Source organism: Thermobia domestica, chromosome 11 (assembly GCF_964235325.1).
Source record: "Thermobia domestica chromosome 11, izTheDome1.hap1.1, whole genome shotgun sequence".
NCBI classification, from domain to species: domain Eukaryota; kingdom Metazoa; phylum Arthropoda; class Insecta; order Zygentoma; family Lepismatidae; genus Thermobia; species Thermobia domestica.
This window is the reverse complement of record NC_137464.1, coordinates 247,475,442-247,501,490: the sequence shown is the minus strand read 5'-3', so window position 1 is coordinate 247,501,490 and position 26,049 is coordinate 247,475,442. Positions and strand designations below refer to the sequence as shown.

The following is a 26,049-nucleotide window of genomic DNA, read 5'->3' as shown; positions in this document are numbered from 1 at the left end:
TCTAGATATCTCATGTTTGGTTTTACACTAAAATTACTTGAACCGTTTGGTTTCACATTAAAATCGTTTGAAAGTGTGGTTAAAGTAAGCATAGGCAGCAGAGAATTGTTAAACGGGGGTTCACTTAAGTAAAAGCTGAGAATGGTATAGAAATACTGCCAGGTCTGTTAGAATTAAACCTTAAAATTAACTATCAGACACAGCTAGAAAATAGTTAAGTTGGAACTACGAAGCAACTACAAAGGAGAAATGAATGTCTATAATCAACCCTCTCTATATAGAAGTATCCCTTGATAGCAATAAAAGAATCACAAAGCTTGGTTTCCATTCATCTGTTCAAAAACAAGGAACGTTTGTTTACCTTGCGTTCTTATCTTTGTACTATAATTCATTTTAAAAACCAAGGTTAGAGTGACATTTTTCTTCCTTCTTCTTCATGGTTATTTCTTTCCTTACCTCCGAAGCAGTGGTCGAAGTGATACGGTATGCGGTGGTATGCCATACCGCCTCTGGTTTTTCAGTAATGAGGACATACCGTCTCTGTTTTTTCAGTGATCAAGACAATATTTAAATAACAGGTATGTTGAGTCAAAATCATAATAAAACATACCGCCTCTGCTTTTTTTTTTTTCCACTTCGAACACTGCTCCGAAGTAAGTTGACTTCTTTTGTTCATCTCAATAACAAATAGGTACTGATATTGGGATGTCTTTCCAATCAGTACCTTATCACGGGTGTTAATTCGAAAAGCATTCTCACAGGCATTGTAACAATCGAATATTAAACTAAAAGTGAGGAAGTGTATAATTTTACGACAGAGTACTATTCATTTGCACTATACTGTAAACTGCTACTGAGTAAAATCTGGGAATACAGAAAATACACTCAACATGTCTTAGAATCTTTTATTATTATTATTCCAGTTATAGCATTCGACATTTTGTTCTTTAATTCCACTACATTCTTTTTAGGAACATTAGTCGTTTTTAGGTTGATTAATAAACATACTTCAGCAAACTGATACATTGTAAACTAACAAAATTTTATTACAATAAAAATGCATTCATATTACTACAGAATAAGTAGGTTCAAGTGGGGTAATTGTGAAACACCTGTTATTTTCAAAACTCGATAATTTAGAAGTCTTAAAAAAAATTGAAAACTCAAGATTGACAGCTTTAGAGAAAAAAAATCTGAAACGTCAATTTTTCAACGAAAAAGATTCATTTTTTTCTCGTAAAATTTCTCGTATATCAAATAATACTTACATCACTAACTAAATATATATTTTTGTAGTGGATGTTTTTGGACATTTCAAACCATGTAAGTAATGTGTGAAATGATGCATGGTGGAAGGGAAGCATGGGTCGAAAGTCAACGGGCTATTATGAAACGTGATAACATTTAAATGCCACTATGACGTTTTCTTGTAAAAACAAAGTTGTTGCATGATGTTAGAGTACTTAAATGCAGTGTTCTTAACAATAATAATAATAACTTTCAGGCATTAAACAAGCCCTAAAATGTATGGAAATACAAAGCAAAAGAAACAAGAAGACGATATCTTCCAAGCGTTTTAGAGGAAACCGTTAACAGAATACGTAATGGTGAAAGTTTACGCATTGTTGCAGCAGCACTTCATATACAACTCACATTCCTGTTTGGACATATGAAGAAAGTATGCATAAATAAAGCTGGTGATTGTAAAAAGTGTTGGTCGTCTAACTGCGCTTTGTCGTAAATCTGAACTGCAACTTAAGAGTGATGTCAAAATGAGGGATTTGCCTTGGGAAAAAGTGATGTGTTGCAAGACGTTGCAGAATATATGGATCAAAATAATTTACATACGATGATCTCTTTCAAAAATGGTATACTTGGGACAGACTGGTTTCAGAATTTCTGTGCATTCCATTACCTTAGTCTGAAAAAAACTAGAACAACTAGAAAAGACTTGTCAGCAAGCCATTCAAGACTCATTTTTAGTACATGGATTCTACGATTTCCTGGAAAAGAAATTGGTAAAGTTGGATCTTCTCAATAGACCAGCTCAAAAGACAATATGGATGAGACAAGCTTTTGTTCATATCCTTGTCGTGTTAAACCTCTTTCTGGTGTTGGGACAAAAGGCTTCTAAAGTATCTGAGGGTAATGCCCGTGAAAATACTACAGTGTTGGCCTGTGTATCACCCAGTGGACTAGCTCTTCCACCATTAATCATCTCCCAAGGACAAAACCTGTGGTCAACATGGAAAAGAGACTCTGATTTACCATGTCCCTTCTATCCTTGCAGTGAAAAAGGATGGATGATAACATCCAATGTATTTCAAGACTATCTAGTAAAGTTTTGTGTTCACATAAATGAGCGACTATTGATAATATTTGATAGCCATATGACACATCTAGATGTGGGTACAGTTGAGTATGCATAAAAACAAAATGCGGCCATAATTAAGTTACCTGCGCATACAAGTAGTCAGTTGCAAGCCCTTTGGACAGAACATATTTTAAAACTATGAAGTACAACTGGGATGGTATCATCAGAATCAGCTAAGACTTCAGAAAAATTAATTTGTCAACATCTTATGCTCTATTTGAGACAGTGGATTAGCAGTGACAAACATTAAATCAGGATTTGAGGCAACTGGTATATACCCTTGTAATAGAAACAGGTATCCCATCAGCAAGTTTGAACCCACCAAATATGGACGGTACCTTCTTGAACGAGTCGAAAACACATACAAATATGCACAACGTATCATTCTACTGATATGCCATTTCCAAGTGCTGCCACACCATCAACATCTACGGCTGACAGTGTACTATCAACCTCTGGGACCTGCATTTCCACTTCATCTTCAGACACACCACTTTTGCAAAACAAAATTAACAAAATTGTAGCTCCAAGGTGTACCAGGCATTGATTAGATACAGGAGCCAAGGTAGTTATTTCCGAAGAAGGCATTGATACCAAGAAGTCAAGGCAAACACAGACAACCCAATGCGAAAAAAAGCATCCAAGAATGAATAATTGAAGGCTCGTGACTCTCCAAGCAGTGACGAAGAATGTCTCGCTGAAACTGACAGCATCTCCAGATGATGATAACTGGATGCCTCACAACCTGACGATTTCGTTAAGTGGAGGACCCTGAAACAGTGTATTTGACCAGGAGACTTTGTTATTGAAAATTTTAAAGGAGATCGCCGAAATAGTACTACATATCGTTATGTTGTGACAGTATTAAGAATCCTACCTCATGATGAATTTGAAGTCAGATGAGAACAAGCAAACATTTAATGTGTCGAAACTGACATTTCATTCATTAAATAGTCGGATATCATTGGCATTTTGCCTACTCCAGCAATGGTAACATCTGCTGATAGATATAAGCACTATTTTGAAAAGATTGTTGATGTGTTTGAAGTGTAAAAGCTAGAACTGTCTTTAGGTACTCAGATAAAACCATGATAATCTTGGAACTTTCCATTTTATGCAACAAAAATGTGTGTCTACGTTTATTGTTCAGTACAAGCTGTGAAAGGTTCACCTTCTTATTATTTTTCCGCGTTCATGTTCAATCACGAAAACGGCATGATTTTTAATAGCTGATATTTTTTGCATGACATGAAAGTTTTCATGAAAACAAAAGAATTTTTGGTGAAGGCAGAACGTGAAAGTAATTCTTCTTAACTGCAAGCCTGCTTTCCATCTTCACTTGCAAAGTTATTAGTGATAAGGTAAGTACGAAAAAAACGAGCTATTTTTCATTTAATTTTTGATAAGCAATAACTGAGTAACTACCAGAGATAATTACACCAAATTTTGCAGAGTAGAACATTATACTCAAAGCATTTCATTATAGCCCTCCAGTAAACTTTAGAGTATTTAATCTTGTAAGTTATACATATGGGTGTTTCACAATAGTCCAAAATGCAGGGACTAATTTGAAACACGTGTTTTTATTCTGAAAACTGAATGTGATAACAGAAAGCATCTGAGTTATTTTCATGTTGTTAATCCAAACAGTTTTTGCTGTACACTCAAAAGTATGGTTTTTCGTTTCACAATTGCCCTACTTGACCTTAGTAATGATAGCTTTTTGCTTATATATACTAGGTTACACGCAAAATAGACAGAAAAAGTTATTTTAACTGTTATTGTCAGTATTTTGTTCACATTTTTTTTTTTTTAATTTCGTAATCTATCTGCCATTGTTATATTGTATTAGTTATCATTATGGATTTTTTGTGAGTCTAAATGAAACAAAAAATAACTTTAATTTTTTAGATATACGTAAAAGAATGACGTCTCGACTGTCAGACCATTATGTTAGGTGATTGTCATTATTACTGAGGGGCACATGAAGGAGTGTTCGTAGGAATTTTTTTTTTTTTTAAAAAAAGTTGTTTTTTAAATGAAATCTCTCAGTTTAACGTCCCACGTTTATGCCTATTAATCTAGGGAGGAAATCGGAGTATCCCGAGAAAACTTACGATACGATGTTGTTCACCGTAAACGTACTTGGCCGAGGATCGAATCAAGGACCTTACGCACCGGAGGTAAACGCTTTACCACTGAGCCACCGCACCTTCCATTAATTGAGTTTTTGAAAACATGAAATACTTATCTCTTATCATTGCACGTCAATCTTCAATTAGCTAGGATGAAATTCAGAGCGAAAAAGTGCGAGTGCATAGGATATCGAATCCTGGCTCTATCTTACCGTGCCGGTGCACTAAACACGATGCTCCCCAGTCTCACTAAAAATAAAATAAAATAAAATAAAATAAAATAAAATTGGAAATACTCAACAGCACAATATCGATTCGATTCTCTATGCCGACACCCATGACTACCAATCACTTATGGCACCTTAAAATCAAAAGAAAGCCATACTACATATTTGTGGATGCAACTTACGCTGCAAAGCTGACGATATAAAATGTAATTTTACCGAAAGAATGTTTTAAAAATAGGATTTAAGGCCATAAATTTTCTTTGATTTTTAACCCATTTAAGCTTTAAAAAAAAAAAAAAAAAAAAAAACGTAAAGATGTCTGATAAATCGTCGAATACGTTCAATTGCGAATGCATCCATGAATGCTTATCGACAGTTTGAATTTTATCAGTAGAGAAGTGAATAAACAAGTTCTATTTTATTATTATTCAAAGATACCATAAATTATATTAAAAGAAAAAAATCTTTCTACATTATGGAGAGTGTTATGTAAAATAACATTCATAAAGAGCCTGAAATTCCAAATGAACACTCCACAAGAAAACTTGCACTCAACTGAACACTCCACAAGAAAACTTGCGCTCAACCAGCTATCAATGCATTTTACGAGCGAATACAAACAGTTAATGTCTAATTACAGAATAAACTCACTAGTCTTTCTTCTGTTCTAACTTAAGTAATTGTAATGGCCTATAGTCGAAAAGTAATTCTTATTTCACACAAGAAAATCATTACAACAGAATCATTTTATACCTGAACCGGCTGAATATATATATATATACAACGCACAGAATGAAACATTGCCACGCAGTAGCTACATTTGCCACTACAAACATATCAACTCATAGAATTCTGTTTACCCGTACTCTGTGGAGTGAAATACTTACCTTGGTTAAAGCAACGCATAGTGAATGAATTTCTAACGAAAAAAGTGAATCCTAATAAAACTCATCGTCGTTTACAAGTTATTTATAGTGAGTGTATATATATATACATCGAATAGGGGCGGCTTTATTATATATTTTATGATTCATTGCCTTCCCTCCCACAAAGAAACACGTCTTTTCAATTAATATGAAGAAATGTATTTTTAAAAAATCCTGTATAAGAACGACCAAATCCAAATTTTATTTATTTTAATATAGAGTCCACAACTCTGCTGTCCTTGAGAGGTTTAATAATAATAAGTCACAATGCTTAATGTTATCTCCTGTCCACCTGTTTAACTTTCTCTTTCTAGCGCCCTCTTCAGAACAGTCAGCTATCTTCCTTTAAACGCTTGGCCGTACGTACATTATAATCTCACACTCATTCACAGCTGGAAATCTTCCGTTCTATACTCTCTTGCAGCGAGAGAGGAAAAAAATTGGGTGAAGCCTCTAAGCTCTGTACTAAGGAAGGGAAGGGGGGACTGGAAGGCAGCGTTCTGCTCTGCTCTGAGTCGAAAGACATTGTATTCTCCCGATGTGGCTTCCTTCTTGTACAATTTAAAGAGCTGCCACTGAGATCGAAGTAGAACGGGTAAGTGGGGAAGAAAATTCCCATGAATCGGAGAAAGGAAAGAATAATTTTTAAGGCTGGAAACTAAGGTTTACATTAATGTAGTACGTTTGGGCAGAAAATGTTGCAAGAAAACAATGCAATGTTTATCTAATAAAACTTAAGGATATATAACTTTACAGACATGTTCAAATTATTAGCCTCACGCTCGAAAAATGCAAAGTTGATGTTGAAGTCCTAATTTTGGAATTCTAGAACATGTAATTTAATGGTTAAACCACCAATATTGGATTCTTCACTTGTTAACTGTACAATTTAAGTGGTGATATCACTTTTGAACAGCAGAAGGCATTAATGGAGGGGATAATAGTGTTTCAGTTGTAGACAGCTATTGTGGTTCCTATTAACAACTTACGGTTTGAAGTGTTGTGGTTTCAGTCGTAAGCAGTTACAACATTCAAAGCATTTAACAGTTTCAATCGGCCAGTTTAAAATGATCGTGACGTGTTTTGTGTATTAATCTTTTATTCTGTGAAGTCCTGTAATCGCGGCATAATTTGAAAAGCCAGAGACCTTTCTCCACGTACAATGGAAGTTATCAAAACACTTCTGGCGGAAGGAAGATATACATAAAGACAAATTGCTAATAGAGTTGGGGTAGGGCAAAAATCTGTTGCAATGTGCAAGAAGGGCGAAGCAAAATAGGGTTGGGAAGTGTGAGCGAAAACCAAAGCTATCGTTAAGAGGTATCAGAAAACTAAAAATGGCGCTGGGAAACAGAAACGCACCTTCCAGAGACTTAAACATAAAAATGGCTGAGTATGGTGTGGACATTTCGCCTGAAAGTGTTCGAAGGATTCTGTGTGCTGAGGAAATAAAAGCACGCAGGCCAAGAAAGAAAGCTAAAATTACCCCAATCATGGCAAAGCGCCTCGAGTGGGCACGAGGCCTAGAACATTAGACTGCTGATGCTTAAAGAATAGTGTGTTTCGGTGATGAATCATGTGTCTTCGTGTCTGATTAATGTTCACAATATGTATGACATAGAGCTGGGGAGGAATTCAATTTGGAATGTCTCCGACAAACTGTGAAGCATCCTACTTCAGTCATGGTCTGAAGTGTGATGTCTGTCTTCGGGCCTGGGAGACTGTACATATGTATATAGTAGAGGAAACAATAAAGCACGACCAATACCTTCAAGTTCTTCAAAAAGAACTGCTTCCCCAGACTGCAGTCTGGTTTGATGACGCATACTTCATCTTTATGCATGATGGAGCTTCATGCCACCTAGCCAAAGCTGTGACAAAATTCTTCGAGGGAACAAAATTAGTGTTCTTCCGAGGCCGGGCAATAGTCCTGATATGAACTCGATTGAAAACCTTGAAGGAAAAGCTAACGAAGAAGCATATTACGCCCAAGCATCAATTGATGAGGAGATCAATAATTTGTGTTATCCTAATGCTGAATTGAAGGCAAAATGTGCTAAACTCGTACATAACATACCACAAAGGACAAAAGACTTAATAAAGAATAAGGAATTTCACACGAAATATTAATCTTTGTGTGAGAGATCATTTTCTTGTAAGTATTTCATTTCATTTTTTATTTCCAATTTGGATATACACACTGTGTAGTAATTATATTTGAATGTCACGAACGCATTTCTTTTCTTGACACACCCACTAGCAATTAGGACAGAGTTACAAAGCAATAATTTGGACCAAGTTTGAATGTGTTTTCTCACATTGTAAGAACAGTAAAATATTCAAAAACTTAATGTTGAGTCTAATAATTTGAACACGTCTATAAGTAAATATTAACTTAATGTGGTACTACTCATGCAGATTGCTACGAAATGAGACAACAATAATGTTATAGCAGTTCGTATGAAGAGCGATAATACAAAGATGATCCGAAAAGTTGTTTATTATAAAAAATTACTAAAAGCTAATTATATTATAAAAATATACGGTCACGTTACTTAGCTTATATTGCAGATGGAGATACTTAGGCTATGGTAATAGTATCCCCTACGGAAGAAGTGAAAAAGGCATAAGTTCCAGAATAGCGCAGGTAAACAAGCATTCAATAGGAAAAGAGGAGAATATCAAGAAATGGGTCGTTGGATATTCGTAAACGAGTTGTTAAGTCTGGTATGGAACATGGCGCTTTACGGATCAGAGACATGGACATTGAGAGAAGCTGAAATATAAAAGCTGGAAGCATTTGAAATGTGGTGTTGGCGCAGAATGCTGCGCATATCATGGACAGAAAGGAAAAGGAATGAAGACGTACTAAAGGAAGCTAATGAAGGACTACAGATCATGAAGATAATAAAAAGAAGAAACCATATGCTCGGTCATCTTATTCGGCACTCCAATTGGATCACCTTGTTGATAGAGGAAACGTCAGAAGGAAAACCAAGAAAAGCAAGACCAAGGATAGAATATCTAGATGCAGTTACGAAGGAGAGACCTTACCAAAGTATAAAACAACTCTCCCAAGGGAGAGAAAACTTTTAAAATTTCCATGTTGCCCACCAACCTATAGTTGAGGTAAGAAACAAGACATCGGTGTAAGAGTAACTTTGTTTCTAGATTAATTAGCCAATGGTGACCATTGAGGACTAACCTCGGAGTGGTCGAACAAGTTTGTAACACAAGTACACATCAAGAGCAACCCAGAAATAACACAGAGTCTCTAAACAAAGCACAATATTTTTATTAAAATATCAATGTGTAACATTTCCACCAAGGACATTATAATCTGATTGTAATATATTTGATAAAGCCAAAGGTTTAGTTAGTTGAAAGATGTAGCTTCCATGTTTGTAGTTGGAAGATATGGCTACTAGATGGCAATAAGTGTTGCTACTTTTTTCCACGTTACAGGAAAGTGTCTTTTTTTTTTTTTCAGCCGAGTCATGTATTAAAAAAAATGCACCGACATCAGAACACCATACTACTGTCTCAATTTTTCTTTTAGGAAAAATTACATAAAATATATATGTAGTTTAGTAATTCACATAGGTTCATAGATTTGACTTCTGGTAAAGGTTCTTCGACCCTGATCGCTTCTAAGAATATCATTATTTGATATTCGAAACTGACAAAACAATTGATCTTGATTCCGTGATATTAACAGCTTTTGTATCTAGAATATTGCAGAACCGTCTCATTTTTCTCAATCAGGATCTAAACACCAATATATCGGCACTTTAGTGTGCTAAAACTAATGCTGGCTATTCTTATTCTGATGGTAAATAATGTCTGTCTGTCTTTATAATACAATACTTTTTACAATACTCTTAAACTTTTTTAAATAATGTTTCCATAGCACTTTTATTACAATTAATCGCATTCTGTACATGATTTTCTAGACGTACAGCATATTGGCATACTTAACATATCATTATAAGAAAAACTGTTGATCACGGTTTTAGTAAACATTTCTCTTTGATCAAAGAAAACGAAAATCTCATAAAAATATAATTTTAGTAAGTGATGTTAAATTTATACATTCAAATTTATAATACCGACATTTATTTCTTGTTTAAAAACCAGTGATACGTGTTTTATAAGTTGTATCCTAATTACTTAGCAAATGCCCTATCAACAAAAGAATAACAAACGAACCATTGTGACGGAGACGCTGACGTCTCCGTTCAACCTCCACTCCAATCAACAAATAAAAGAAACTTAAACTTGTATCTTTCTCAACATGATTTCAACTGTGAGTTTACATACGAACTCACTGGATAAAACTTTAATACTTGCTTTTTCTACAATTTTACCAAAAACATCTATTTTCATAAAAAGTACTTAACACTGACAATACGAAAAGAATCTAGCTAACGGAGAGGTAGGTACCTGCTGAAGGAATGAATATTTACCGTCAAAATCTATAAAGGTCTCACGAATTGTATCATATAATGATCATAATATAGTGGACAAGTAAATGTATCTAATAAATGCAATGAATATACTTTGGTAACTTGGATCTAAAAGAGAGAATGTCTCAAATTATAATTTGAAAATGCAATGTGAGGCCATTTTTCAACTTGCTATTAACACTGGCTACGATACATGTCGGAAATATTTAGTTAGTAAGTAATAGAATTGAACCTCATTTCCGTGGGACACACTAGCCCTTTTAGATTCAAGCTACAGCGAAATATAATATACAATACAATAATATAATAAAGAGAATATTTTTATACATAAGAAATCAAAAATAAATTTTATATGGCGCTGATGTGTCATCATAATGATGTACCGATTTTAATTTACGTCATTGTTCATGTTATACACAACCATACTTTGAACTCAAGATTGAGCAATAATTGCTTCATGGATACTTGACAATTTCACCTTATCTCCGCATTTAATTTCAATGCACTTGAGGAATAATTACTAATATATGCAGTTAAAATACAAGCTAAGTTTATGTTCCGATCTACATTCTACAAGAAATTTTTGTTTTGATGTATTACATAGTAAATGTTTTCGTGTTTCCACACTAACTATTTCATCTATCCTAGATAAATGAACTGTGTATATATTAAATTTGGATTTATTTAGCATTGCTGTGCATTTTGTGATCTAACAGTTCGTCTGTTCAACTAGTTTTATTGTAATTACAGTTCTACGAATCGGCACATCATCCAACTTTTCTCGTAACCAGTAACAGGACAGGTAATACAATCAATCAGGTACTACATATATATAATATTAATTCGTTTCTTTATTTGTCGCAAGGAAATGAAATACGAATGAAGAAAATATATCGAGGTCACCAACTTTGTTATAATCACGCAGTTATATTAATAAAAAGCAATTCTATTACTGTCTTTTAAAAAAATAAAGCAAAATATCATATAAAGAGGATGGAACAATACTGGATGGAAATGAAAGAACACATCTGCATTTTGCAAAGCTACTCCTTATTTACATGTATATCCACCCAGTGGCGCATTGATTATCAGTAACCTATGGCAATTTAATGATAGCAAGTATTTGTGATGGATTAATGTAATGTAATATTAAAATTTCAAATTATACAAATTATACAATTTGATAACACTGTTGTAGACAAAAGTGATTCATACCACTTGCATATGTTCGCAGCAGGAGTGCCTATCTTCTCATTGTTTATGACGCTCTGCCTCTGCCTAAATTTTCATTATATCTGTCTTCCTTTCCAAAAAGTACCATCTACATTTAACTTTGCTCAATGCTTCTTACCTACAATACCCCCCTCGCCTCCTTTTTTGATACGGTCTTCGTTAATGTATAAGTTGTCCTCGTACAAGCCATCGTTAGTTGATTTAAATGTTTCAAGTATTCTTCTTCTCTTTCTTGTGGCAAGAAGATGTTAGAAAACTTGAGGAAGGGCTGTGAAGAATACGGGATGAAAATAAATGTTAGTACGACAAAAGCCATAGTGATTGGAACGAAGGGGTCGGTGTCAAATATAGAAGCAGGAAAATATAGAACAGGTGACTAATTTTCGATACCTAAGTAGAATTATTAGAAATGATATAAAATGTGAACATGAAACAAAAGCATGGATAGGAATGGCGCAAGAAGCTTTTAGGAGGAAGAAAATGCTATTTTGTGGTACCTTGAACAAAGAGTTGAGAAAAAGACTCATAAAGTGCTTCGTGTGGAGTATTGTATTGTATGGGTCAGAAACATGGACATTACGCAAAAATGATGAAAAACAACTGAAAGCTTTCGAAATGTGGGTGTCGAGAAGAATGGAGAGAGTTAGCTGGGTCGAACGGAAAAGGAATGATAGGATGTTAGAAATTGTGGGGGGAAAAGAACAACTTTAAATACTATTAAGAGGAGGAGGAGAAACTGGGTGGGACATTGATTAAGAAGGAACTGTATCATGAGGAACGTGCTAGAGGGTATGGTGGCAGGAAAGACAGAGAGAAAGAGAGGGCGAAGAAGACTACAATTAATAGACGATATCAAAACAGATAAATCGTACATGAAGACAAAGAGGTTAGCGGAAGACCGTGGAGCATGGAAGTTCCTCAATTGCGACAAATAACCTGCCAATAATAGCAGAATATCTGTGATGATGATCTTGTGGTAGATACTGATAAATGCAATGTATACCAATTGATTATGATTAGAAGCTACGAACAAAGACAATGACTATGTGTTGCAATGTTAGTGAACTTCCACCAAATACTGAATGCTTCCATTTAAAAATTCTCCTAGCAAAAGTGCTAACTACCTGCAAGAGGGGCGTACATTAAACCAGCAGCACGTTAAAGACTGGCAGAACTAATTTAATAACAATAAGTCTCTTTGATATAAGAAAACACATATTCAATGATTGAGAAACAATATTATACGTATGGAATAGTATATCCATATTCTCGGCCAGTTTTTCTACGAAATCTCACATCAATGCGCCACTGTGCACTACAAGGTTAATAATTTCGTAATTTATTTCAATAAAATACGTTTCTTTTCTAAAATTTCTACATATATGTAGTATGTTATACCCTTGATTATCACTGTTAAGCTTATTGAGTACCACAACCTGATGAGTATATAATTCGTGATTGTATATCACTATTTTAAGTATTGTTACATAGAGCTCTATTAACTGGTTTCTCAATTTTCTAATAATGTTAATTAATTACAAATATATATATATATATATATATTGTTTATAGATAATTAAAGTTTTCTACGTTCGTTAAATACTGACTTCATTACAGACAAGGCTTTATATCATACATTGGTAGAGATGAAAATTAAAATAATAACATTTACATTTGAACACCCGAAATACTGTATTTACACTCTTTTACAAACTCAAAAATGGATTTATGCAGCAAGTGTCTGAATAATTCTATGCAAATTTTATATTTTGAACAAATGACACATTACTTTAACGCTTGTTGCGAAGTATACTATAGACTTGAAAGGAAAAACAAAATTTCTTTTTCAGAGTGATATAGTAACACTAATGTAAAAGAAGCAACGGATAGTATTGAAATCGCTGTCGTGTTAGAAATTATTATTTATTACTATTATTATTGTTATTATACACTATTTCAAAAAGAATGACCTTTTTTTGAATGGTAATAATTACGAAATGTGGGACGTGCCGGCAAGGAAATGCGTGTTGTTTGAATGGACGTGGCCTAGTTTCAGAAAATCGTCATCAGATGTCAGTCAATGTATCTTCTCAGTTTGCAGTCAGTGAGAAGTAGGATGGCGTCCGCTGAAGAGAAGGCGTTTTGTGTGCTGCAGTTTGTAGGCTGAGTCAATGATTTCGTTCCAGTGTGATTTTCGTCGGCGGTTTGGTATTGATCTGCCTGCACCCAAACACATTCGTCGTTGGTATCGCCAATTTGAAGAGACAGGATGCTTGTGCAAAGGTGAGAGTCCAGGTCGGCCTTGCACTTCTGATGAAATGATGGAAACAATTCGTTAAAGGTTTGAGCGAAGTCTGCGAAAGTCTACTTGCCGCGCAAGCATTTGTAATAATATAGCTAAAACTTGATGATTTTATGAGTATTTTGCAATTCATCCCATTTTTGTAGCATGTTTTTATCAATACATATGGGCTTTTAAAATCAGGTCATTCTTTTTGAAACACCCTGTATAGGAATATATTGTTTGATGTCTACAATTTTCAAGTTTCCACTTCTTGCTTTTATTTTATGAACACTACGAAATAAATTTTAATTCCATATCTGTTACAATTGGAAGTCGGAAATTATTATGGAAGCCGCCAATTCTGTATGATTTTGCCATCCTTCGTACTATACATACTAATAAAGGTCGCGACCCTGTCCTCCAAAACACCATTCTACTGACTACAGAGGTAAAACACGTGTATCTCTATAACGTTAACTCTATTTCCTTTTACTAAACACATGTAATTGTCGATTAATCACAATGTTGAGAACATAGTAGTGATATATGTGAAAATATATATTTTAAAAATATTCTACTCATAATTCTGAATACAGATACTAGATTTCCTTTCTTTCGAAGTTACCATTTCTAAAACTGCTGCACTACAGTTTTCACTATTCTTATTTCCAGCATATACACACACTATTGAATATACCTGTGATTTCAGCAATCAAATCACGCTATATTTAACAAAAAGCACTAGGGACAATCGATAAAAACTTGATGTGATGATATCTGTGATTCGCATGTTTCTTAGTCCTGAATTATATATACACAGGGTGGCCCAAAAATAGGTATACACCCCTGCATTGATCAAGTATAACATTCTAGTTTATGGGTTTATTTGCTTCCGAGCTGAAGATGTAAGTAAAAACACATTAAGAACAAATAATAAAGAAACTAAGTCTACCTGATTGATAGCAATAAGAAATGATACAAAATGCAATGAGCTGATCAGTACGGTACTGTATACCTACTTTTGGGCCACCATGTATATATATATCTGTGAGCGTTTAATGTGTGTATCCTGCTTCCTGTTTCAAGTGTCTAGATGAACTAGAGAATGAGCTACTAACACCTACAAATAACTCAATAAAAATTGCTATTCTTCAAAAAAAAAAAAGTGCTCGCTATCTAGTGCCCTAATTTAGGAAACGGTCTCGGTTTCTTAAAAGTTAAATATAATTGACAACGTAATTCTAACCTTTATAAACAAAAAAGTATACTTTACATCAGGTGCAGTTTCACTGTTTCAATTCAGAATTAAAACGTATTTTAATATGTATCTCTTCTTTACTGAAGTTTAAGCCAAGGAAGACCAGAAATTATTTACAGAATACGGTATCTTACAGATTAAACCACAGAAGTTTATGGATAATTTTAGCTTGACTGCTAATAGTATTATGGATCAAAAGTTAAGCAATTGAAAGTATTATACATAAGTGTGAAAACAAAAAATTAAAGGTATAACATATCTATTACATATAAGATTTCACTTTACATTACAAACTGATCTTCTGACAACTTTTTAGATACATATTAATTAATTAACACTTTCCGTGCTGGAAGCTAAGTTAAAATTATTTTCTTGAAATGTCGGACATTTAAATAACCTTAAATTCTCATGTAAGTTTTGCTCGTGCAAAAATCGACAAATAAAAGATATTTGAAGGAAGTTTACCAATGACTACATATCATAGAATATCATCCGGATGACAAAATATGGGCGGGACACATTGCTCACATAAAAGTGTATTAAAGTTCTCGTTGGGACTCAGCAAGAACATGAAGCAAAATATTCGACGGATGGCTAACTAGACGGTCCAGATTCGAGACAAAGCGATTGGTGTGATAATACTACGCAGAACGACTTATAAAAAAGAAAGAAAAAAAAATGCCAAACCAATAAACACACGAACTACTGTAACAACAAAATTTAAAAAGATCCGAAAACTTACGGTCTTGGCTAATCGGACAGACCCAATAGTATGGTTGCCGCACGGAGAATGTTAATAATTTGTCCTGTAGCAATTACTAACAAAAACATTACACTTAAACAAATACAATTACAATGAGTTCTCTAAAATACATCGAAAATTTATCACAGGATTTATTTTACAATCATTATTTATAAAGAAACATATACAATACATGTAAATACAGTATTCATTACCTTAAAACTATACAGTTACTAAACTCTCAGCTCTAGTGCATAGATAGACAAGAGAAAAGGGATATCTACATGTTGTATTTGTTACACATGTCCTGAGATACCTGGTCACATTGAAACATTATTATAAGAAAATACTTACAAAACAACGTTCTATAGTTTTTAATGTTATCGCAAACAATAATCCAATGAGCCTTTCACGTTTGTAATTCACTAGCGTTCTGGTAAGATTATTATCATGCTATTTTGCTGTTGCAATGATGTATTGTAATAAACAGCTTTTTATACCTTACTTAAAAATGGCTCCTTATTGAACGCAATATATGAGTTACATTTCGTTGGTTGTTGTTGTTTTTAGTCACCTAAAATTAGAACTAACACAAGATAACTGGACGATATATATACATAAATTCAACATACATTATTTTCAAATTTAATACAAATGTCTTCTAACACTAATATATACTAAATATACATCCTTTTCTTCTTGGAATGAGAAAAAAGATAAGTTTATATACTGTGAAATGCTTAGCATATTTTTCTACTTTTGAGGAGAAGAAATCAGTTTTGGATATGAGTTTGGCCAAAGATAAACTATCTTATAATATGGTGGTAAACTGTAAAATGCATTTCGCCGCTCTGTTATATCTATTGTACTCAGAGGTCATCCTTTAATTCAAAGAAGTTTTACACTATTTTCCAGCTAAATGGCTTTCACGTAACTAGTCTCGGATTTGGTATTGGCAAGAGCAGAAATTTCGGTGGGTTCACATAAGAGTTCTAAATATAGTGACAGAAAGTAATCTCTTGTATGCCAAAAGAAAAAATGTTACAAAAGGTTCGAAATTAGGTATCACTGCGTTGTAGTGAAAAAGCTGTGAATAAGAAATGAAATTTGAGTGAAAAACGGTGGTTTCGAAAAAGTCAATGGGGTGTGAAGAAGGAAAAGGATCAGTTCGTAGATCGGAGGTAAGCGAATGGAAAACAGATTATCTTTATATCTTTCACAACTGTTCATGAATTCTATTTCAAGTGTGCCCCTGTTGGCACTGCTGAAGATGTGTGGTTTCCTGTATCCTCGAAAAATGAGGGACAAATTGCTTTGGCCGAGGTCTTTAATAGTTGTATGTGGACAGGGTTGCCACATTGAACTATTCCGAAATACTTCACGGGGTTCGCTGTGCACTGTCTTGTTAGCCATTATAAGTAGCTTACGATCTACACTTGCTAAGACCAAACGACTGAATGACTAATTGGCAACACGGCTGAGGTCATTAATTTCTTTCCCCAAAGCAAAAGGAGGGTTTCCTTCGTAAGAAGGCGGGAGGGAAGTGAAATATGTTTTACATATTTTCCGAGGGTACACTTGATAAATAAAGACTTTAGCTGAAATAGCAGACAGCACGAGAAGAATAATGTTTACGCAAAAAATTTGAAACTGAACTAACAGTAGAATAAATAACGAAAGGGGATGCTCCTATTAATTCCGGTCCAACTGACATGCATGGCATTGCCCCTTGCCAGAAAATAAGGAACTGAGTAGAATAAATAACCATGAACAACGTCTCAATTCCCGAACAGCTGATGTGCATGCTCTTGACTAAATTTGGATTTCAATGTCATTGGGACTGTCACCAATCAACTTAGCGACTACGAGAACTAGATTCGTATTATTGGTCGTTTACGATTATTTTTTTACATGCCATCCATTTTCCTAAGGATTTCTTACCACTACAGTATTTTTATCTGATTGTTACGTCATATGTATATTTTAAATTGTTCTTAGAAATGTTATGTATCAAATTTCATCTTTCTAACATGAGAAATTCGTGAGATTTTTTTAAACATAAATGTTAAACCACCTCTTCCTCTTTGAAGCCGCCTCTTTTCCCTTAGGATACGAACCAAAAAGTTACAAACAGCCTACGTTCCCTTCGAATCTATGGTCTCTTCGATAACATCACTTTGAAGTATGCAAAGTCAACAGTGCGGATTTGTATATCGGATAAACAAACAAACAAACATATTCATTTTTATATGTAAGATTATAAAAAATACTAATTACTGTCACAAGACACGAGCGAAAGACACATGTACATAAAAATATAATGTCTAAAGTTTGTTTCAGAAAGGAAGGATCACATCTGGTGCATGGGGTCCTTGGTTCGATCCCAGTTCGCGCCAAGTAAGCTTTGTGGTGAACAAATACCGTGTGCGTTGGTTTTCTTGGAAATGGTGGAATGAAGAAAGTGGGAGGAAACGGGAGAACCCCGAGAAAACCCACGCACACGGTGTTTGTCCACCACAAAGTTCACTTGGCGGGGGCTGGGATCGAACCCGGGACCCCAAGCACCAGAGGTGAACGCTCTACCACTGAGCCACCGCGGCCCCTCAGTTTTATTTTTATTTTTAAAAGATTATAATATTAGGTAGGGAAACTACTAAGAACAACTTGCTTACTTTCTTTATTATTACAATTTCCGGTTATTATTATTAATCCTGTACGCGATATAATTATTAGACAACCACGCATATACATATATTTCTCAAATTGATCAGATCATATAAGCAACTTGATTTTTGTAATAACCCAATTCTATGTCTGATAATAACTCATATTTCAGCTGAGCTGAGTTGATTTTAAGTTTGATGTTCCGTTCAGCAACGAGGCTATACGAGAGGGAACCTACTGATTAACGTGGAATCCGAACTACATAAGCTCACGCTGGGAATCAAACCCGAGTCTCCCACGCCAAAGGCGCGTACATTAACCGCTTAGCCACGAAGGAGCTCTTAACTCATATTTGAATAGATTACTTTTAGGACTATTTTTAGAATAGGATAAAGGAAACGGTGATGATGAGAAATGAATGAAATGGTGGAATGAAGAAAATGGAAGGAAACGGGAGAACCCCGAGAAAACCAACGAACACGGTGTTTATCCACCACAAAGCCCACTTGGTGCGAGCTGGGATCAAACCAGGGACCCCACGTATCAGAGGTAAACTCTCTACCACTGAGCCACCGTGCTTGTTGGCAAGAACTGGAATCGAACAAGGGACCCCAAGCACCAAAGGTGAGAGCTCTTAACATTGAGCCACAAACAAAAACAATTTTTTAACACAACTCCTGACTTCTTTGTGTGGGGTAGTTGCTCATTCAAAAATTAAAAAATAAATAAATAAATGAATAAAGTTTTACGTCCGACGATTATGTATTGAAACTAAGGAAGACGGTGACGAGATAGATCATAATGATGGAATGATGAAAGCAGAAGGGAAATGAGAATCCTAGGAAAAACCGCGCATACAATGTTTGTCCACCTCAAAGCCCACCTGGCGGGAGCTGGTATCAAACTAGAGACTCCTCAGGCCAGAAGCTATGACTCACCGCGGTCCTCCAGTATCTCTGTTGTAAAGCACAACTATAGGATAACCTCTGAGTATTGTTTCACACAACCTGACCGTTTTGTGGTCCCAATTCTTCACTTTTTTATTTTTACGCAGGCATAGCGGAAATAAATTGACAACATCCACAACATTATTTTCCTTAGCACTAACCTTCAGTTGTTTCTAATGGTTAAACTATACTACATTAAGTGTGTTACCACCAGCAGAAGTGGTATATAATATAAATAAATGGAAACTTTGAATTAAATATAATTATATATACACATATCACAACTTCTCTCTTTAAGAAAAATATTGTGATTTTTTTCCTATGAACAAATTGATCTACATACCTAGAGACTAATTAAAGTTTTACAGTATTTAAATGAGTGAGAGAACTGAATTTGTTCTTTCGAAAGGCTATGAACCAACGTTCCTCAAAGCAGCGTGAATACGAACATTCAGGCGATTCTCGAAATCATAATTTTTGTACTTCTGCTGCGCTTCCACAAGCATAGATTTTCCTTCTTCCAAAGTCTGAAATGAATAAGATAATTAATTTATAATATTAATCATACTGATTAAACTTATTGTTCATCAACTTTGGGCCAGTTTCGTTTGAACTCTTTGATTTCTAATAGTACCTAGTGCTAAACTTACGACAGTCACGTCAGTAAAAACTTCCAAACATGCTAAAACAACTGTAACATGCGTCAATACTGAAAAATCGAAAATTTTAGTTTAACCCTTATCCGGGCAACCGGGGCCTCCCAGGCCCAGTAGCTTCATTTTTCTAAAATTTCTCAATAACCATACATATTTCGAAGACATAAAATACTGAATTCTTCTATCTTTCGTCGAAGTTAAAATTATGAACATATCGAGTTGGTAAAGCTTTTTTTTTTTTTTTTTTTTTTTTAATTTGAAAATCTTTTCCTGACGTAACCGGGCAACCGGGGCCTAGCAGGCCCCGTATAACTTTAGTGAAATTCCTGTCAAATATTAGATCAAATTGTCACATAATTATATATTGAACACGTGACTATTGTAACCTTTAGTCGGAACAGTATGCGGCAACAGACATTGAATTTTGAGTGTTCTGCACTTAAAATATATACTGGGCCTGACAGGCCCCGGTTGCCCGTTTACGTTACAAAAATGTCTGGACCGGATTTGCTATTCTGCTTGGTCGGCTTACAAAAGCGTGACACGAAGTTTCGCTACTTGACAAAAATATATACCGGTACATTCTAGACTAGTCTGAACAGTAAGTAACAATAGGCATTGATTCTGTGTATTCTGCACTTAAAATATATACTGGGCCTCACAGGCGCCGGTTGCACGTTTACGTTACAAAAATGTCTTGCCCGGATAAGGGTTAAAAGAAAACGACGTGTAAAGAGTGTAAAACAAATGTATAGAACACTACTTGCTCACTGAATTGCGACCATCTACCTAATATTTTGTTGGTCCACCTTTTACTCAGAGGACAGCCTGGACACCGCGTACTATAGATTCTAATAGTAGCTGATATGTTTCCACAGGATCTGATACCATATATTCCTGATGGCATCCCACAATGAACCCACAAGTGTTGGTGCAGGAGTCATGGTGCGAAGAGCTTGTTGTGAGTTACGGAGCCAATTCAAATGCTACAAAACCAAACAAATACAGTCCTGGCTTGGTGGCACCATGCATTATCATCCTGGAAAATGCCGTCTTCGTGTGGGTAGAAATGCTGCATTATAGTCTGTGTGAGATCCTATAATACCTGCAGGTACACAATGGTGTACAGAATTATGCACATCAACGATCCCAGTCCATGCCAATAGAAGTATTCCCAAATCATACAGCCGCCCACACATGCTTGTACAGTACGCACCATGCACGAGGGGTTCACAGCTTTGTGTTATTGGTGCCACACATGCACACACCCGTCCGAGAGGAGTAACACAAACCCTGATTTATCGGACCAACACACCCTTTTCCAATCATTCACGGTCCAATTAGCGTGTTTATGTGTCCAAGCGCGAAGAAGTCGGCGGTGGCGATTCATGAGGAGTGGGTGACGAGTGGGTCATCTGCTGCGAAACTTCATCAGTGCCAGTGTACGCCGTATACTTGCGGGGGATATGGATGTTGTGCATCCACCATTGTATTGGTCATGTAATTCCCGGACACTGATGATTCATTTGACTGTCACAAGCTGTTTGACGGAACGCTCACCCACGTTCTGAACTTCCGTACGCCCCTGCAGTTCCGTTTCTTGGAGACCGTTACCCCATTTTCTTCCCACTCCTTGTACACCTTCACTACCCAAGAATGGGTGCATCCGACAAGTATCGCTGTCTCGGGGGTATCCACAATCATGCCCTATTGGAAAGCGGATAAATCCTGCCCACCTCCGATTATAACAGTGTGCTGTCTGCCAACATACAGCCTCGAGTGTGTTCTTTCTCTGCAATATTACCAGTCGGGGTGGTTATGTAATCAGTTCAGCTACTGACCACACTTTCTTGTGTGGACGCTGGTCGCAATTCAATGAGCACTCAGTGTATGTTACCTATGTACATAATGTATAATTCTTTATCTTTTTAATCTGTACTCTTCTTTCCTTTTCATAAATATTTCATAAGTATTCTGCGTTGTGACTTAACTTCGAAACTATTTTTTTTATAATGCTTTGTTTGGGTTACGTTTTTGTTTGTTTGTTTGATCTTGCACATAAAATTACACACACTTTGATATTAACTAAGGCTCTGAAATTTTGTATTGATACGTATAGTAGACTACAATATATCATTTTCGCTCTAACTTAACGTTTTACTGTAAAATTAATTAAATCATTTCAAGTGTATTTAGATTGCGTATATACGTAGGTAACGTCAGTTAATTTATAGTATTACTTCTACACATAACACAGTTTCAGTGCTCGTTCGAGACTTTTATGTGGTGCCTCAAAAGGAAAAGTTAGGAACTACTACCTTCCACAATGCAACTGAAAAAAGGACTCTTTCGTCGAATATGTGATGTGTAAATAAAGTAATGAGGCTGGCTACATTGTGCACGAACCTGTAACGTTGATGACGTGGGACTTCGATGGGAGGTGAACTGAACATGTGACACACCATCAATATAAGAGGGAACTCGCTAACATCACGTTGGTTGTCCGTAGCGATAGTTTTAGTGAAGCAGATTTTGCCTGTGCGTTCTGACAATGAGTGACACGAATATCGAGCAACGGTATGCAATTAGGTCTTGCTTCAAACTTGGACACAGTGCAACGGAAACTTTTGCAAAACGTCGCCAGGCCTCGGAAAGTGTTTTGTCAAGGGCCTAGATGTTTCGTTGATTTAAGGCATTTAAAGAAGGAAGAGAATCAATTGAAGATTGTACAGTTACATTTCAGATACAGATATGTTTTCTCAATTAAGTATGATATCCACTGAGCAAAGGCATAACTTTAGAATATGCAAGTCAGGAAATAAGGAAGTACTCTACATACAGGTATAATTTTCTCATTTTTCTTCGACCAATTAAATTTGCTATTTGAGTGGAATAAAAACACAAGTGAAATAGGTGGGAATGAGACACACTGTTTCTTTAGCAAGGTTTGTCGTTCCACAGACAACGTTGATTTCCTGAAAAGATTTGTACTGAAGAAGGCAATAATATATATATATATTTGGCGATACGTACAATACTGGACAATTATAAATGCTTTTGAGGTAATTTTTAATGTAAATAGATAATACATTGCTAGCACACATACCTCGTCTCTTCTGCATAGTAATACCCCCAACTCATACATGGCAAACGCCGAAATATGGCTATTATTCTCTTCCTCTTCTGAAGACAGCTGAGACCGCTTCGCAATGCAAGTTTGAAAACTCGCTATGGCCTGTTCATACTGACGCAAACAACAATAGGAAGCTCCCATTATTAAATAACGTAGTCCTTCCATAGGCTCTAAGGATGTGGACTGGCAGTCTGTGTTAAAAATTAAAATAAGAATAGTAACAATAACAACAACAATAACAATAAAAATATAAGTCATCGTGGAATTTCAGAGAAATATTATAAAAGAAAAAGACTTGAGAAAATTACAAAGAGACAAGTTATCCGTGAAATTAGAATCACGTAATAATTAAGGTAAAATGAACATATTATAAAAGTAAAGTCCAAATTTACATACCCTTGTTGGTGTTCATACTAACTGTGAGAATGGAAATAATTTGTTCTTAAAACATTTGAAGTTGCTTCAGAATTCATGTGCTTGATTTCTCAACAGTAGTTTTTTTTCCTTTTTTTCTTTCTTTCTTTCTTTTTTTTTCTTTTTTTTAATTTACACTGCCACTATCACCAATGCCACACGCTCTAGCTACTAGACCAGCGGCGAGGGAAACTATACTAATATTAATTTTTTAAAAATACATATCATTTGTTTCATTTAATAATTGCAGTCTATCAAGAATATCTTATAAAGCAGGTAGGGTAATAACTTTTATAAAATGTCAGTACTTAAAGAGAAAATGAAAGACGCTTGATGATGTCATTTCCAAACCCTGTTTGAAATTCTCAACTATAATGTGTGATACACAATCTGCTTGAGTTTTATTTTTTCTGTCTTCTTTGAACTGATATTCAATCTGAAAGGATGGAAGTGACAGAAATTAAGGACCACTTCTAGTCTGCAGACTACAGTTTGAGAAACGTTGTTCTATATAATACTAAAAGCCTCCCAAGAACTCGTTACTTCTGATCTCTCCAGACTGTTTCATACTTACTATTCCTATATGATTTTCGAATAACGATAGTATTTCTAGACAAATTTTCCACATTCTGCATAACTGTTGGCAGGAAGTGTCAGGGTAGAGTACACATGCTGTGTAGCGTAAGGTTAGTAGTCTGTGGTTGTTAAGAGAAACTTGACAAGATAAACAAGATATAATGGAGATATAGAATATAATATCATAAGGATAAAGATCGGAAATATTCTATAAGTACAGGAATTGTGAAAGATTCAGAGATCATTGTCAAAAGATTAAACATGAGAGGTATGATTTAATGGAAGAATAAAGCTTCTAGATTTATATAAGAGTGAACACGTGAGTTTTGATTTATGGTGCAACAAGTTTACGAATAGTTCAAGATAAGTACAATTAAAACCTACGAACACCAGCTTAATTCTCTTTACTTTTTTTTAAAAAAACTTCAACAACAATTCATTAAGGAACTTTTTTTTTGTCTGTTTCTAATCCTTTCTTTTAGCTCAACGTGATTTCCTGATCTCGTTGTTGGGATTCCTGTACAATGCACCTTTTAACTTTGATGTCCACCATATTCTGTATTTGTTTCCACGAAAATTCGTTAATGTCGACTGCGTCATTTGTTAACTTTATAAACTGAAATAATGTTACTTTCTAAAACAGTACTTGGCTAGTGTTTGTACCTTGATTATGCTTTATCTTAAACTAACAAGAATCGCAGTACACCAGTAATTAAACGACACACATTCACTATTACGTAAATCTGGAATCTTTCTTCTTATCTTTAATTTTCTTTTTCTTATCATAATCTTCTTAACAATAACCACTTTTTGAATCTTACTAATTCATATAATCTTTCTATTCTTCGTCCTTACGACATATATTCTATATCTTCATTATATCTGGTTTATCTTGGAATTATCAACTTTCTTTTGACAACCACAGACTACTAACATTACGCTACACAGCGTGTATTCTACTCTGACACTTCCTGCCAACAAGAACTCTCTACGATTTTATGTATACTCAAAATCTTCTTACCTTCTAAAATATTATTAATATTCTCGTCCGAACAAGAAGGCAGCGCATTCCAGAGGAAAAGAAGTTCAAATGCTAACAACCTACAATATTGCTGATCGAAATTTTTGTTTGGCATTCGCTTGGATCGGCGTAGAATGAACGTTTCAAGTTGACTATTATTATTCACTGCTAAAACAGGCACTTCCTGAGCCAAAGACAAAGCTTCCGGTATATTTCCTGAAGCGCCACTACATACTGAAAACAAAGAAAGATAATATTATAAAACTAGTCATTATAAAGCTCTGGTATGTACGTAATAACATATATATTTATTTTATTTCTTAACTGAATAATGTAAGCACAGGATAACCCAACTTACAAAGAGTGAAAAAGTGGCCTGACTGGATGGGGACTCGAACCCGGGATCTCCGACATACCGTGCCGATACGTTAACCACTATACCACCCAGTCCGCTTCCCAGAACAGTCAAACACTCTCCCACTCCTTCAGTCGATGCTCATACTCAGATCACATGGCATTGTACCACAGCCTAAGCTTCTGTACTTGAACAATCCAGTGTCAATATATTGAGACACCCTTAACAGTCTGGGTGGCGTAGTGGTTAACGCATCGGCACCAGGGTTGATATGTTTAAAACAAAATGTTTAAAACATGTTTAAAACGAGGGCTGTTGTTTTATACAGTTTGTTTTAAACGGTTTTATTTATTTATTTATTTATTTATTTATTTTTTGGACGGTGGCTGAACATCTTTAAAACAACTAAAATATCAGATTGAGTAAGTTAATTTAATTTTCTAACAAACAACCCATCCTCTGCAGGATTTGTGCATGGAGTAAATTACAAGCAGAGTTATATTCTTATTATAACAGCAATTATTGGACAAAATTCTGCACATCAATGTGCGTATAACTAAACCAACAGAAATTCAAGTGAAGTATTTGAACATTTCTTAATTTCCAAGAATAATGGAGGTTAAACACACTATACATTA

General features: G+C 35.1%; 1 protein-coding gene across 3 annotated transcripts in view; it reads right to left on the bottom strand.

Annotated features, from left to right (window-relative positions):
• Nucleotides 1-897: 897 nt before the first annotated feature.
• LOC145664884 (tetratricopeptide repeat protein 39C-like) overlaps nt 898-26,049 on the bottom strand; it is a 71,417-nt gene continuing 46,265 nt past the window's right edge. For all 3 annotated transcript variants that reach the window (XM_081731937.1, XM_081731940.1, XM_081731939.1), the window contains exons 9-11: nt 25,057-25,290; nt 23,019-23,236; nt 898-19,783 (exon numbers count right to left, since the gene is read on the bottom strand). In XM_081731937.1, coding sequence (XP_081588063.1) covers nt 19,667-19,783; nt 23,019-23,236; nt 25,057-25,290 — 569 coding nt within the window. In that variant the 3' untranslated portion in view covers nt 898-19,666. The remainder of the gene's footprint in view (nt 19,784-23,018; nt 23,237-25,056; nt 25,291-26,049) is intronic.